The sequence below is a fragment of the Mobula hypostoma genome, chromosome 4 (assembly GCF_963921235.1).
Source record: "Mobula hypostoma chromosome 4, sMobHyp1.1, whole genome shotgun sequence".
NCBI classification, from domain to species: domain Eukaryota; kingdom Metazoa; phylum Chordata; class Chondrichthyes; order Myliobatiformes; family Myliobatidae; genus Mobula; species Mobula hypostoma.
This window is the reverse complement of record NC_086100.1, coordinates 30,483,592-30,499,298: the sequence shown is the minus strand read 5'-3', so window position 1 is coordinate 30,499,298 and position 15,707 is coordinate 30,483,592. Positions and strand designations below refer to the sequence as shown.

General features: G+C 39.0%; 1 protein-coding gene across 8 annotated transcripts in view; it reads right to left on the bottom strand.

The window, feature by feature from the left end:
- Positions 1–15,707, bottom strand: part of mecom (MDS1 and EVI1 complex locus) — an 812,694-nt gene that overhangs the window by 480,303 nt on the left and 316,684 nt on the right. For all 8 annotated transcript variants that reach the window (XM_063045502.1, XM_063045505.1, XM_063045507.1 and 5 more), the window contains exon 2: positions 3,693–4,030. In XM_063045502.1, the coding sequence (XP_062901572.1) occupies positions 3,693–4,030 (338 nt within the window). The remainder of the gene's footprint in view (positions 1–3,692; positions 4,031–15,707) is intronic.

Here is a 15,707-nt window from a genome sequence, read left to right as displayed (position 1 = left end):
AACATAATTGTTTCACAAAGCCAACGAAAAGGCAGGCATAGCTGGGACACATACGGGTGCCCATGGCTACACCTTTAGTTTGGAAGAAGTGGGAGGAGCCAAAGGAGAAATTATTAAGAGTAAGGACTAATTCCGCTAGACGGAGCAGTGTGGTGGTAGAGGGCAACTGGTTAGGTCTGGAATCCAAAAAGAAGCGGAGAGCTTTGAGACCTTCCTGATGGGGGATGGAATACTCGACTAATCTTTGTAACCCTCTTAGTCTACCTACTTTTCACCATTAAATTGTTCCTGAAAATGTACATTCCTCTTTAAGTAAATGTTCATTTTTGTTTCATTGTACACTTACAAAGTACTTTGGGACATTTTGCATTGATTATAGATACTATATAAATACAGGTATAAGATCATAAGATATAGGAACAGAAGTAGGCCATTCGGCCCATCATGTCTGCTCTGCCAATCTATCATGGGCTGATCCAATTCTTCCAGTCAGCCCCACTCCCCTGCCTTCTCTCCATACCCTTTGATGCCCTGTCTAATCAAGAACCTATCTATCTCTGCCTTAAATGCACCCAATGACTTGGCCTCCACAGCCACTTGTGGTAACAAATTCCACAGATTTACCACCCTCTGACTGAAGTAATTTCTCTCTATTTATGTTCTAAATGGACGTCCTTCAATCCTGAAGTCGTGCCCTCTTGTCCTAGACTCCCCTACCATGGGAAATAACTTTGCCATATCTAATCTGTTCAGGCCTTTTAACATTCGGATTGTTTCTATGAGATCCCCCATCATTCTCCTGAACTCCAGGGAATACAGACCAAGAGCTACCAGACGTTCCTCATACGGTAACCCTTTCATTCCTGGAATCATTCTCGTGAATCTTCTCTGAACCCTCTCTAAGGTCAGTATATCCTTTCTCAAATAAGGAGCCCAAAACTGCACATAATACTCCAAGTGTGGTCTCATGACTGCCTTATAGAGCCTCAACAATACATCCCTGTTCTTATATTCTATACCTCTAGAAATGAATGCGAACATTACATTCACCTTCTTCACCACCGACTCAACCTGGAGGTTAACCTTTAGGGTATCCTGCACAAGGACTCCCAAGTCCCTTTGCATCTCTGCATTTTGAATTCTCTCCCCATCTAAATAATAGTCTGTCCATTTATTTCTTCCACCAAAGTGCCTTGTCTTTCATTTGCCATTTCTTTGCACATTCCCCTAAACTATCTCTCTGCAGGCTCTCTGTTTCCTCAACACTACCTGCTTCTCCACCTATCTTTTGTATCATCAGCAAATTTACCCACAAATCCATTAATCCCATAGTCCAAATCATTGACATACATTGTAAAAAGCAGTGGTCCCAAAACCGACCCCTGTGGAGCTGCACTGGTAACCAACAGCCAGCCAGAATAGGATCTCTTTATTCCCACTCTCTGTTTTCTGCCAATCAACCAATGCTCCACCCATGCTAGTAACTTCCCGGTAATTCCATGGGCTCTTATCTTGCTAAGCAGCCTCATGTGCGGCTTTAAATATAAAAGCTGTTATTGTTACCACTGTTTGCACCTTTGAGTATTTCTTATTTTTTGTCTATTTATACATATCGCCAGTATTATAATAGCATACTGTTTTAATAGCATACAACCTTTTAAATAAATATTAATAACTTAAGTTGTAGCGTTAATGTATGAAATATAAAATCAGTTTTCTGCATTACAGGAGAATTATAAGGCTGTTAGAAGTTCTGCATTTGTAAATTTTATCATAGCAAAACAAACATAGTAGGATATGACTGCAGAGCATAAAAGCTGTTATTGACCCTGCATGTAAACAATGGTCAATCTGACTTTAACACAGAGCAGCTTGTGTCAGGTTGTAAAGGCTGTGATGCCTCATCTTCAAATCTACATCCTATATGCTGTTCCATTTAAATTCCTTATAAAAAAGATTTCTAATATTGCAAGAAATAATGGGCAGTTTTGTGGCATAACTTGTGTTCACACCACCCCTCCCCCATATAAATCTCCTTGGCTGTGATAACCTTCTATAGCTCCATGGAACAAATTGATCTTCAGGCTTCACAGGCAGAACATTTTTACCAAGTATAGTGGTCAACAAGCAGCGACTAAGGCTCAGTAAGAGATCTGAGGTTCCATCCCAAGACTACCCTCATAACCTTTTGACAATTTGTGAATTCAAAGGCCTTTTCTATTAATCAATGCTGATAGCAATTTCAAATAAGATGCCATCATTTAAAGAACACATGAAATTAATATAATGTCATCAATATTAATTAAATTAACACTTCATTTACCTACACTTACCTTTCCAGTATAGTTTATTGATGCCATTGAAGTGAATGAGGCTACAATGCCCTTGCTGGCATGAAACAGAGGGCTAGATAATGACTACATTCAGACCCTCACTCAGCAGGACTGAGCACTGTCCCAGGAATCAGTACTGAGCTCTACACTGGAACTTGAGATCAGTGATACTGATCTCTGCCCTACAATGAGGCATGCAAGAAGGTAAGCACTGACCCATGGAGGATTGTTAGCCTATGGTCCTCTCCCGAACCATCAGCTGTAGAGCAATACCACCCGAGCCAATAAGGGTGATAAATCCATATTCTGTGTTGATGTGTTGATAACATATGATAATCTGGAAAATTTGCAAAGAGGCTGCATTTCAAATTGGAAAGTATAACATGTATATGAAAATAAAAATTCTTGCATTTGGCATGCAATATGTTATTTCTACCTCCAAACCTCATTATGATTTCTCAGATTATTTAACTAGCCACTGTGGAATAATGTACCAACAGATCCACTGCCACAATACTATCAATTACACAACTATAAAACTTCTTTCAGGAAATGATCTTTGTACATCAGCAAATTTGCACCAAATCCACCCAATAGTTTTTAGGATTCTCACCAGTTAATCGACATTGCTGATCGTGGAGGAACTAAATATGAAGTGAAATAGGGGAAAAGAGTGGAATTAAATCAAGTTGTGCCTCGAGATTTGTAGTTATTTAGTGAAATGCCTCCTCACCATCATTTCCAAAGGGATTCTGAAGGAGGACTTTTATTAATGGATTCCCTTCAAGAATTATTTGCATCAGGAGTCTCTTACCCTGTGCATTAAAGGACTCAATACACCAGAAGTTAGAAGAACTAAGTTTTCATCTTGCCATATAACTGTTGTTACAGTATCAGTTGATCACAATCTCCAGCATCAATGAAATCCTTTGTATGGTCATGCAAGGTGAGACAATGGATATAAATGTTTCTGATTTTTCTTTTCTATATGATTTGACTGATTTCCATAGAGCAGAGACACAAAACGCTGATGGGGACAATATGGGCAGATACTATAAGGGGAGTCAACTTGCAAATTTAGTTGTACATTTGCATGAACTGTTCATAATCAACTCTCTGTCAGACAGACATGCTTACACACAAAGTACTAACTTCAAGTTTTCTGCTTTGTTTGTATTGAGAGATAACTAACTGTTCAGTACACCAAGAGAATGACAACACTTAAAACGTAATCACTGCTTGAATATTTTTGTTACTCACATCAGAAACATACATTCATATTCCAAACCAGAAGCTTCTCCAAATAACAAATGCCTTTTGACAGTAGACACTTGAAACTGATATAGATTATGCACTTACTTCCCAGCCCTGAAAGGGATTCTTCAAGCTTGACAGCTCTTCTCCAACATAAGGACCAAGCTTTTCACCCACTTCCATCTTTCTCTTAGTCCATATTCCTAATCCAGCACCTGGAATGCTTGACTCGCGGAGTTCAAATTCTAGTGGAATGGGAATGTCATCAGGAATGTAGATGGGAGCTTTGTAAGGGGATCCATCCTTTGGTGTAAAATCTTCATTGGATGTGGCAGGTGAGGGCAGATCATGGGCACTGATGGACAGATGCCCTGTCTCTTCATCAGCATTCGGCTCCTCTTCCGCTGCTGTTGCTGAATACTCATCATACAGGCTGTCATCACCTAATGATTTAGAAATAGAGAATTAGAAAGAGGTAGTGACACCAATCCAAGGACTATGGTACAACTTATGACTGATATTTGATTTAATCCAATCTGTCACGAAATAAAGATTTCATAAGCAATCTAGAAAATTGTGAGTATCACTGTCAACATTGGAGAATTGTCATTCACAGTGTCAAACAAAATCTGGGCCTGAAGTGAAAAATTGGGATCGTTAAGAGTAATGGAAGAAGCATGGGACAAAAAGAGAGAATCAAAATCACTTTGAATATATGGGCATCAACACTGAAACATGATTGAGCCACTTAATGGATCTAAACTGGGGAATCTGTAGATGGAAACTTAACGTGACATTGGCTATAGTGACTGGAAATAGTAGAAAAAAGGAGGAAAATATCTTGCTTGTCATCTTTTAGATTAATAATTCATAAAATATTAATAAACTCCATACTCTAGCATTCTAAGCTTCACTATATATGTTATAAAATCATGTATTATGTATCAGCAAAATAAGTGATTCTCACAGTGGCAGTACCAGTGTTGTGTGATAACATCTCCTGATAATTGACTGAATAAAAGTCTCAAATATTTCCTCCTTAATTGAACCATTTTGTAAGGTATAACAGGCTGACTAATCCAGGAAAGACCTTATTAAATCACAACTTGGGTAAGTATGTCAGGCGTAATCATCATTCTTATTCTCTGATTGCTTTCTCATTATCCTTTCACAGCAAAAGCTCATCAGCTCTCAAAGTATCGTAAAGCATGAGAATATTCACAGTCCAAACATTCAGAATGTATGGGCTTATAAAAAAAACTACTCTCCGTATTATTCTGCTGGTTAATGTTATTAAACAGCAATCAGAGCCTATTAAGTTCTATACAAAGGTAAAGGATACCTTGCCAGCATTTCCACGTCAATGTGAAATTTGAATCTGAGGCAATGTCATATTATTTCTTTGTCTGAGATAGCCACTGTTTTGCTTTGGTAAAGGAGCAGTTTCTCTGCCAGTTGAATTTCCTGAAGAGGTGATGTTTTCATATTCTCCCCCACTTTCATATCTGAGCACAGAAGATATAAATCTTTTCTATTAGACACCCTATTGGTCCATTTCCCATCAGTGAAGTTACAGAAATCAGTGTCAGTCATCATCATTGGTATCATCAATGACCCCCATGACCCACAAGTGCTATCAGCTGCTGCTTCCAATGTATAATTTAATAGTCTAAATTCACAATTCTATTCCCAGGACGAAAGTCATCCATACTATTTTCTCCTTTACGTGACAGTGAAGCTAAGTTTCAATTATCCCAATATTCCCCTGAAACTCTTTTTTTAAGCCATTCAGAAGATTTGTTTTTGTGCTGTTAAAAGATTCTCAGTTAAAATTATTTCCATTGAACACCAGCTGCGGTAATGCTCAAAGCCCAATTAATGCACCAAGAATGCTTTTCACTCTGGTCATGCTTTAAAATAATTCTCCTAACCATACTTAAAGTTCCATTTAAGCTCCATATTTTTTTAACCTACTTAATTTAGAATTGGTGAGAATTAATCCTTCCAAATGTTCTGTGATGATTTTAAGAGATAAAGATTAGCTTGATTTGTCACATGTACATTGAAAGATCAAAACTTACAGTGAAGTGTGTCATTTGCACGACAGGTTCATATATGTGCTGGAGGCAGCCCACAAGTGACACTATACTTCTGCAGCTTACATGTCATTGCTGCAACTTACTCATCCTAACCCATATGTCTGTGGAATGTGGGAGAAAACCAAAGCAGTCGGAGGAAACCTATGCGGTCATGAGGAGAACGTACAAACTCGATCAAAGTTCAAAATAAGTCTTAAATCAAAGTACATGTATGATACCATATACAACTCTGAGATTCATTTTCTTGTGGGCATTCACAGCAAGTACAAGAAACACAATAGAATCAATGAAAGACCATGCCCCACAGGATGGACAAACAACCAAAGTGTGATAGACAGCAAACTGTGCAGTACAAAATGAAAGGAAAAAACTTATTAATAATAATAAATAAACAATAAATATCGAGAACGTGAGATGTAGAGTCCTTGGAAGTGAGTCCCTATTTTGTGGGAACAGTTCAGTGATGGAATGAGTGGAGTGAAGTTATCTCACTGATTCAGGGACCTGATGGTGAGGGAGAATAACTGCTATGGGTCCTGAGGCTCCCGTACCTCCTTCCTGATGCCGATAGTGAGAAGGGACCGTGGGCTGGATGGTGGGGGTCATTGGCGATGGATGCTGTTTTCCTTCAACAGTGCTCCAAGCAGATGAGCTCGATGTTGGGGAGGGCCGTAACTCTGGTGGACTGGGATGTATGTAATACTTTTTGTAGGCTTATCCTTTCAAGGGCACTGGTGTTTCCGTGCCAGGCCGTAATGCATCCAGTCTATATACTCTCCACTGCAAATCAGATGGATGTCATGCTGAATGCTTGCAATCTTCTAAGAAAGCAGAAGCACTAGTGCTTTCTTTAAAATGACCCTTAAGTTCCAGACCCAGGACAGATCCTCTGAAATGATAACACCAAGGAACTTAAAGTTGCTGATCCACTCCATCTCTGACCCCTGATGAGGATTGGCTATTGGAGCTCCAGTTACCTGTTCCTGAAGTCAATAATCAGCTCCTTGGTCTTGCAAACATTACATAAGAAATTGTCGGTGTGACAGCATTCAGCCAGGTTTTCAAATTACCTCCTATACTCTGATCTGCTGCTACCTTTGATTTGGCAAAAGACAATGGTGTCAGCAAACTTAAATATTGCAGTGGAATTGTGCTTAGCCACACAGTCATAAGTAGAAAGTAAGCTGAGCAGGGGGATGAGGACACAATTTTGTGGTGCACCTGTGTTGATGGTGATTGTGGAAGAGATTTTGTTGCCAATCCAAACTGACTGAAATCTGCAAGTCAGGAAATCAAGGATCCAGTTGCACAAGGAGTATTGAGGCCAAGGTCTTGAAGATGATTGATTAGTCTTGAGGGGATGACGTTATTTAATGTGGAGCTGTAGTTAATGAATAACATCCTCTTGTACAGTATGCATCTTCATTGTCCAGATGTTCCAGGGTTTTGTGAAGAACCAATGAAATGGCGTCTGTGTTGACTTGTCATGATGGTAGCCAAATTGGATCAGGTCCAAGTCACTTCTCAGGCATGAGTTGATATACTTCATCACCAACGTCTCAAAACACTTTATCACTATGGATGTAAGTGCTTTTGGATGATAGATAGTCTTTAAGGCAGGTTACCACATTCTTAGGCACCAGTATAACTGAAGCCTGCTTGAAGCAGGTTGGTGTCTCAGATTGCCGAAGTGAGAGGTTAAAGGTATCAGTGAACACTCACACCAGTTCAGACAGACGGTGGGGGGAATTGAATCCTGATCGCCGATCGCCGGGATTGTAACAGCATTACGTTAGCCGCTGCGGTACCATGTCACCCTCATCATATCAATTTTATCATAGTACTTATGAAAGAGTTCACATTTTTATAGCTTTCTTGTTTATGATTTCATTCCCTGCATAGTTCATTTCAGGTTAAAGTGCCAGGATCAATACAGGCAGGGTGGTGACAGCATCATTATGACATTTTCACCATCTGCAGGCGTTCAGTAGTGTGTGATTGCTTTCTTTCACTGCTTTTCCGTCTTCCCTATAATTACAAGTTCAACTTCAAAAGAATGCTCAGTCCAGCGTTTTGGTAAAGAATCTTTCAGCGCAGACAGATGCAGATGGCAGGCTGGATCTTTGCCTGACTTCTGCTGAACCAACTACCAGCCAATCAACCAGTTGTGCAGCAGCTTTGATCTTTAGATACAAGCAATTCGTCAGCATCTACTGTGATAAACTGATTGGAGGCCAAGCTTACATGGCAGATTGTTACAGGAGTGTTTAAATAACATCAACAATATTAGGAAATATTTAGCAGATCTAAGTTTCCAAAACAGATTTCCTCTCTTCTTCTGAATGTTTAAATGATCACATCTGTCATTAAATAAATACATTTTTCTCCTGTGTTGGGTAGCTATAAGGAGATAGTGGCTCGGACTGAAAATATTTGGCTCCTATTGTTTTGACAGAAAGGCCATGTCACGCACAAATGATGTGGTGAAGTACTTTGTCAAAACTCACACCATCAGGTCCTGTGGTTTAAATAAGTGAGCAAAGAGGTCTCAAATACTTTTTCATGGGCTTGTTTCAGTTTCACTGATGTAACAGTCCAAAAGTAAGAATTAGTGTCTGCTTTGCATCGTTGACCAATGGGGTCTGATTCATTCATCCAGCCAGTGTCCTCTATTACCAGGAATACTCATTGGAAATTTGGAGGGAGAAATGTGCATGATTATTCAATCATTTACTTTGATGCTTGGAATGTTATGGCAGCCACTCCCAGTTTCCCAATGTGCAGTCATGAAACAGGACCTGCAACATGAAATTTAAATACTCTTACTGTTGTGTATTTAATATCTCAGGAATATATGAGAAATTTTGTATATGTATTGTTTGATTAAGCATTCTTGTTTATTTAAATAATTTATTATGGGTTCTAAGTAAAAATACATGAATTGCTTATGTCATCACGCCACCGTGCGATACATGTACAGCTAACATGAAATTAGACTAACATTTCAGACTCCCTAGTCTTCCTTTAAATTAGTTTCATGTTTTGAAGTTACAAAACATAATACACACTCTGACCTTCATGATTAAAATTCACTAAGGCTGCCAAAGTGATTCCTAATTAGTAATTTCTGAGACACTCTTATTAACTTTATTTCTTGTGTAGCCTCTTTTCTGCTTTTATTGCTCCCGTCCTCTGAAGTGATCACGTTGGTCACAACAAAAAATTCAATCCAAGCTTCACATCATATACCTGTTTGAATTTCCAGGGACATTGATTCAGTTCCTTACAGATTTATAGTTAAGTTTCTCCAAGTGGTGCAAAACATGTACAACCATTTATCAAGGTTTTCTGCTCCTGCGGTTTCTCTTGGGCATCTCATTCTTCTTGAGATGAGAGACTAGAATGATATTATCAAGCATTGAACACAGCACTGGAATCTAATCATTTCATTACTCTTCAATTGGATATTTTACCATGGAGGGCATCACAAACAAGCCTGATCCCAACCTTACTTGCTTCTTCAGCAGGGATTTTGGAGTTCAATTACATTGTAAATTTTTTCCCTTTCTTGGCAGGGGGAAAATGCCAACACATCCTGGAACCTCCGGCTTAGCAATTTGTTTACCCACCTAAGCTCCTAAATCTTTTACAAACTAATATAATATCATTCAGATGTGTCATTATAAAATGCTCTATTCAGAGTCAGCTGTAAAATAAAATAGAATTTATCACATCCAAACATCCAGTGTTACAGGAAATTGCTATGATTGCAGTGAAAGATTTATGTTGAGAAAAGTAGAGAGAGAGAGAGAGAGAGAGAGAGTGTGTGTGTGTGTGTGTGTGTGCCTGCGCCTGTGTGTATATGAATTACACATGTCTGTATGTGCGTCTGTGCATACTTCCGCGTGAGAGTTGCTATTGCTTTCTTTTCACAATCAAGAGAAGCCTCTTGCTACATGTGATTAAGTTAGGTATCTGATATACTGTGAAATAATATTATCTTTTGGCAATATGCAATGGAAGTAGATGTCTCAGGGTGAAGAGTTTCTAAACGCGCCTTCCGTCAATGTAGCAGTATTAAGTTCACCAGCTTACTTTCCTGGTAAGATAAAAACTCCTTCAATTATCTGTTCAAAAAATGATTACCTGATACGCTGTGAGTGGTATTGTTACTGACAAGTCTTGGACAACACTAACAAGTAAAGAGAAAACAGATAGTAACCTTTTCAACCATCATTAATGCAGTACCTGGAGATCAGGAGCCTTTCAGCATTAAGGATTTTTTTTTTCTGCTGATGAGCGATTAACAAGCCTAACGTGCTTTTAACCCCACTCGCCATGCAACAACAACTTGCCTTAATATACAGCTTTCCTAGTGAAGTTTAAAACTTCTCAGTGGGAATTTCCTCCAGATGGCAGGAGGGACACAGCTTTAAGACGCAGCATGAACATGTGAGTGTGGGCAAGGGCTGCCTTTTGAGGGGTAATTAGTCCAGCAGAGGATGGGTGCTGGTGGTGGACTTCAGGAACTCATCCTCAGCAGGTGATGTCTGGCAACATCCACTTCAGTCGCCATCACAACAGGAGCCCAAAAGCTTCCAACAGACCAGAATGATGTTATCAAGCTGCAGAGCTCAGGACTGTAGATCAGAGAATACAAATCATTAATCCTTCCTGACATTGGCATCCTGGACAAGCCCTTGGAGAGGTTTATGACTTGGAGTTCTGGCTGATTTCCACAGAATAATTGTACCAACACTACATGAGACACAAAGTGTTTTCTCCAATACAATATGGCACTTATGAGGGTTAATGCAGCACCAATTTTGTTCCCCAGAGCCACAAATAACCATATCTGCGCGTTTTAAATATGATAATATCTGGAAAAGTCTGCCTGATATTAAATAGTTGAAAGGAAGTTAAATGTGAAGACGATAATCAGGGTAATTGCCAAGTGCTGCAATGTGAAAGAAAGAAAAAAAGGAAAGAAACCAATGGCATGAACGTCGAAAAAAGGGTAGAACAACTGGAAAAATGATAGTAATAGAAAATATAAAGAAAGAGAAATATTTGAATGCTGGAAATAATATTTACTGTAAGTTTGATGCAATATAAGTTCTGATGTGCTAAAATGTTTTGTGTTTAGCATTGCCTTATTTCAAACAATATGAGTCATTGTACTGTGGTTTTAGGATTCAGGATAATGTTTCAAATATCAAATTAATGCAAACCAATAAAAGCAATTGACATGTTTTATATTTTTTACTATTTTCAGATGATTAACTCCGGACATAGTCTAAACATTCTTTCCTTTCACTACCAGTGTATTGTGGCTGTAGTATATCTCTAGAAAGCATTGCATTTACTGACCAAGGCTACGCAAGTCCACTACACTTCTAAGGTGGTATAGGTTCAAGGGAACTCGATCATTTGCAGGGAATTTCCTTAAAGTCTTGCGCTATCTTGATTTGGAAATGTGTACCATTCCTTCATCATCATTGGATTTAAATGCTAGAATTGGGGCACCACAATAGTGTAGCGGTTTGCGTGACCGCTATTATGGTTTGAGGTGTTGGAGTTTGGAGTTCAATTTTGGTGCCACCTGTGAGGAATTTGTACATTCTTCCCATGACTGTGTGGGTTGACTGTGGGTGCTCCAGTTTCCTCCCACAGTGCAAAGACATACCGGTTAGTAGGTTAATTGTTCAATGTAAATTGTCCTGTGATTGGGCTGATGTTGAATAGGTTGGATGCTGAGCATCTCATTGGGACAGAAGGGGCTGTTCCATGCTATATCTCTAAATAATTTCTCTACCCAACAGCAGAGGGTTTGAAGAGATTCAAGAAGTTTGCTCAGCCCTGCGTTCTGAAGGATCATTAATGATGGACAATGAATGCTGGCTAAGCAACAATATCCAAATCTTGAAAAATAAATGACTAATGAAAACTGTGGCCTGGTGACACCCTTAAAGCCTACATATCAGCACTGATCTGCATAAAAAAATAAAATTGCATATTAATGTGAGTATGACAGTGAATGTGACATGTCCAATACAATCGTATTTTGGATTAATTCCCTGTTCAGATATTTATAAATTTCATCTTTGACGCAAGTGGTTAGATAGTTTAATTCTTGTTCACCAGCTTACTTTCCTGGCAAGATAAAAACTGCTTTAACATTGTTCTAACATTCTCAATGCCGTGTATCTATTGAGTCGTATGTTATGATTCTATTATTTAGTTCATATCAGTGGCACCCATACTCCATTAAATATTTATTGACTGAATAATCATTACCTAATAGCTTATGCTCTCCTGCTGCCAGTTTCTTGTCCAGAGAATGTGCTTGTGTTTAACTCTCCAGGGATCAGGTCAAAGTAAGGGTAGCATACTTCAGTGACATGAAGAATTCTAAAATAAGGGCCTTATTAGCAATATTGTGCTGTTCGTGGGCTCTGAGTTTCAATCTTCCAACAAACCTTGTTCCTGCAAAAAAACCTTCTAGCCCAACCTTTTATTTGATAGATTCATGAGGTCAGAACCTAAGATCATTTTGTCTCTGACAGAGGTACACAATAAACTGGTGTGGATTTACACTATAGGTTTAGTAGCATTAAATGTACACAGTAAATAAAGTGTCATGCAACAAACAAAGTGAAACTTTCAACATTTAGGTCCTCTTCACCCCAGGGTTAAATTCCTCTGATTTCAGATTCAAGAAATTACTTTGGTACGGTTTTAATTTAAATATATGCTTAGACAGCAATTTAATATTCAAAACGTACAAAAAGTGAATGCAACTTTGGGCTTATAAAATGTGGAGAACACTATTGACAAAGAATGAAGCAATTTACCTTTGATGTAGAGAATCACAAATTAATCGGGACAGATACAGAAAATACAACATCACAGTGCTGTAGAAGCCCGTCAGTTCAAGTGTTGTGGCGCAATCTAGCTATTAACTCCTATCATCCATGTATTTCTATCATCCATATGCCTATCAAGGAGTTTCTTAAATACCACTTTTATATCTGCCTCTACCACCACCCCTGGTAGGGCATTCCACATACCCACAACTCTCTGTGTAAATAAAATACTTTCCTATGATGTTTCTCCCCCTCCCCAATACTTTCCTCTAATCACCTTAAAGTATGTCCTCTCATATTAGCAAATATAGTCTACGATTCTTCAGAGCCGTTGAAGCCCTTTCTATTTTATTCCAATGACCAGCCATTCACAGGAAAGCATACCTAGTACTTCCCTTGACATTTCATTTCCTGCAATAGCTGTTCTTTGGGAGGGGGAGGGAAAAGGTAGGTGGGAGATGGTCCCTGTCACAATTTGTTGTAAAATTATAAACTGGTGCATAAAGAATGCATTTCGATTTCACAACAAGTGGTGAACAGATTGGCATCCCTGAAAAGAACAGCCGAGTCAGTCAGTCTGTTTTGGTGTCAGGGTGAAATCACACTCACTGAAAGCCAGACTGAGATAAGGCAAACCGTTTTGCAATTGAGATTCTCACAGACTCCAGAGAAACTTCTATTCCACTGGCCTGAGACAGATTAGAATTAACTTCCAAATGAAAATCATTAGAAGATGACATTGAGGCTTCCATTAGTTATTTCTGTTGATACCATTTTATCACAATGCAAGTACAAGGCCACCACTCCAGTTACCAACACAGGAAATTATTATGCTCCTGATTGCCTGCATTCCAATCGACACCAAAAGGTGAAAGGAGAGTGGTTTAAATTGCTCCCTGCCTGATTCTGCATACCTTTGTTTGCTTGAAATCATCCCTTGTTAATACAATCAGAAGAAAAATGTCCAAACATACGTGCAATGACTCTGAGAAGGTCTGAGATCCTGAGATGATTCTGAAATCACTTGCATTGATGTTTACAGTGGCAGAATTTATGGGTTTTGCCTTATACTAGGGATTGGGATATCTGCAGTCCAGAGGGCACATCTGTGGTGCTCATCAGATTAGTTTATTTGGAAAATTAACTTCTTTGCTTTACTAGAAATGGGTACAGAATGCTTCCTGTGGAGAGGCTGAGTGTACTATTTCTGCTTCTAATTCCAATATATCCTTTCTTAAGTGAGTCACTTCCCTCCTTTCTCCTCCCATAATTGACTTTGAAATGGCACATCTTCTCTATTTTGATCTATCATTCTTGACATCCTTTCCTAACTGTGGAATTAGAAATTCCCAGCATCAGCGGATCTCATCCAAGGAGCAGAAGAGGATTCCAAATGATACAATGTCAAATTATTCCTTTTGGAATCACTATAAATCTGACCTTTTCTGTGCATTCTAGTAAAACTGAGAATTCTGCACAATCTTCATGTATTTTCAAGGAATGTTTCTTGGAAAATTGCCCACAATCTTCCACGAAAGGAAAATTGTGAATCATGCACCTACAATTTTCCTAACTGACTCCTGGTGATCATCATTTCCCATAAGAACAACTGGATCATGATCAACACATTTATCTCAGATTTGATGATTCAACATAACAGAATGAAACCAAAAAGGTTTAAAATTGAACCACTGCCTAACTGACAGCTAATGTAGGCCAGCAAGAATAATGAGGATGAATGAATGGGACTTTTGATGCAAGTTAGGACATGAAGTGTAGAGGATTGGATGATCTGGGTATAGACACAGGAAATCCAAAGGAACTTTCAAGTTTTTTAGTAACAAAGTCAAGGATAATATTTCAGTATCGGATAAGAAAAGGGTGGCTGGAGTGATTTTGCAGAAATCTGAAGTGTTAGTAGATTATTGAACATAGATTGTAGAAGACAACAGCACAATACAGACCCTTCAGTCCACGATGCAGTGCCAACATTTTAAGCTACTCTAAGATCAATCTAATCATTTCCTCCTGCCAAGCCCTCCATTTTTCTATTATTCATGTCCCTATCTAAGAGGCTCATAAATGCCCCTAATCCATCTGCCTGTACCACCAACCATGGCAGGCGGTTCCACACACTCACCACTCACTGTGCAAAAAACATGCTTCTGACATTTCCCCATACTTTACTCCAATCACCTTAATGGCCTCTCGTATTGGCCATTTCCACCCTGGGGAAAAGACGGTGGCTGTCCAGTCAACCTATGCATCTTATCGTCTTGTACACCTTGATCAATTAACCTCTCATCCTCCTTTGCTTCAAAGAGAAGAGCTGTAGTTCACTCAACCTATCCTCGTAAGACATCCTCTCTAATGCAGGCAGCATCCTGGTAAATTTCTTCTGCCCTCACTAAAGCTTCCATGTCCTTCCTATAATGAGGTAACCAGAAGTGAACACAATATTCCAAGTATGGTTTTTGTGTACATGAGGATTTTTGGTCTCAGGTTCTTCTCCTAATTAAATATGAAATTGTGCTGTGAACTTTCATTCGGTTTCAGGATAGATAGAATCAGTCATAGGGAATGAAACTGGTATCAAGGACCAGTGATGATGGCTTCAGTCTTCTAGATACCTAACTGGAGGAAGTTTATCTTCATCCAACAATGGATATTGCACAAGCTGATTGACAATTTGGAAAAGTGGAGGCATCAAGGGAATCGCTGCTGGGGTAGAGATGGACCAACGGAAAGGGAATTTTTTTTCCAGATTATTTGGTCTGGAGGCTGTGTATCAATGAGAAACATAAGTGAATCTAGATGGATTCTTGATGAGTTCTAGAGATAATGGTAGAGCCATGGGAAGAGATGCCAATGTTGTTGGTTGTTTGACAATCACTGAATAGAATCAAGAGAGTATGGTTCACTGTGGCAAAGTCGACCAAAATCATCTTTATTACTTAGGATACTATCAGTCTTGAGGTCTTGTTGCAGGGCTGAAACCTGACTGGATTAATTTAACAGGTAAATAAGGAAAGAGGAAATTGTGTTGATGGTGTCATTTTGCTGGACGCTGAAATGGAACTAATCGAATCAATGGCCTCCTTCTGTACCGGAGTAAGTAAATTCCAAGTAAGCTAGGGATGGGTTTGTAAAGGAAT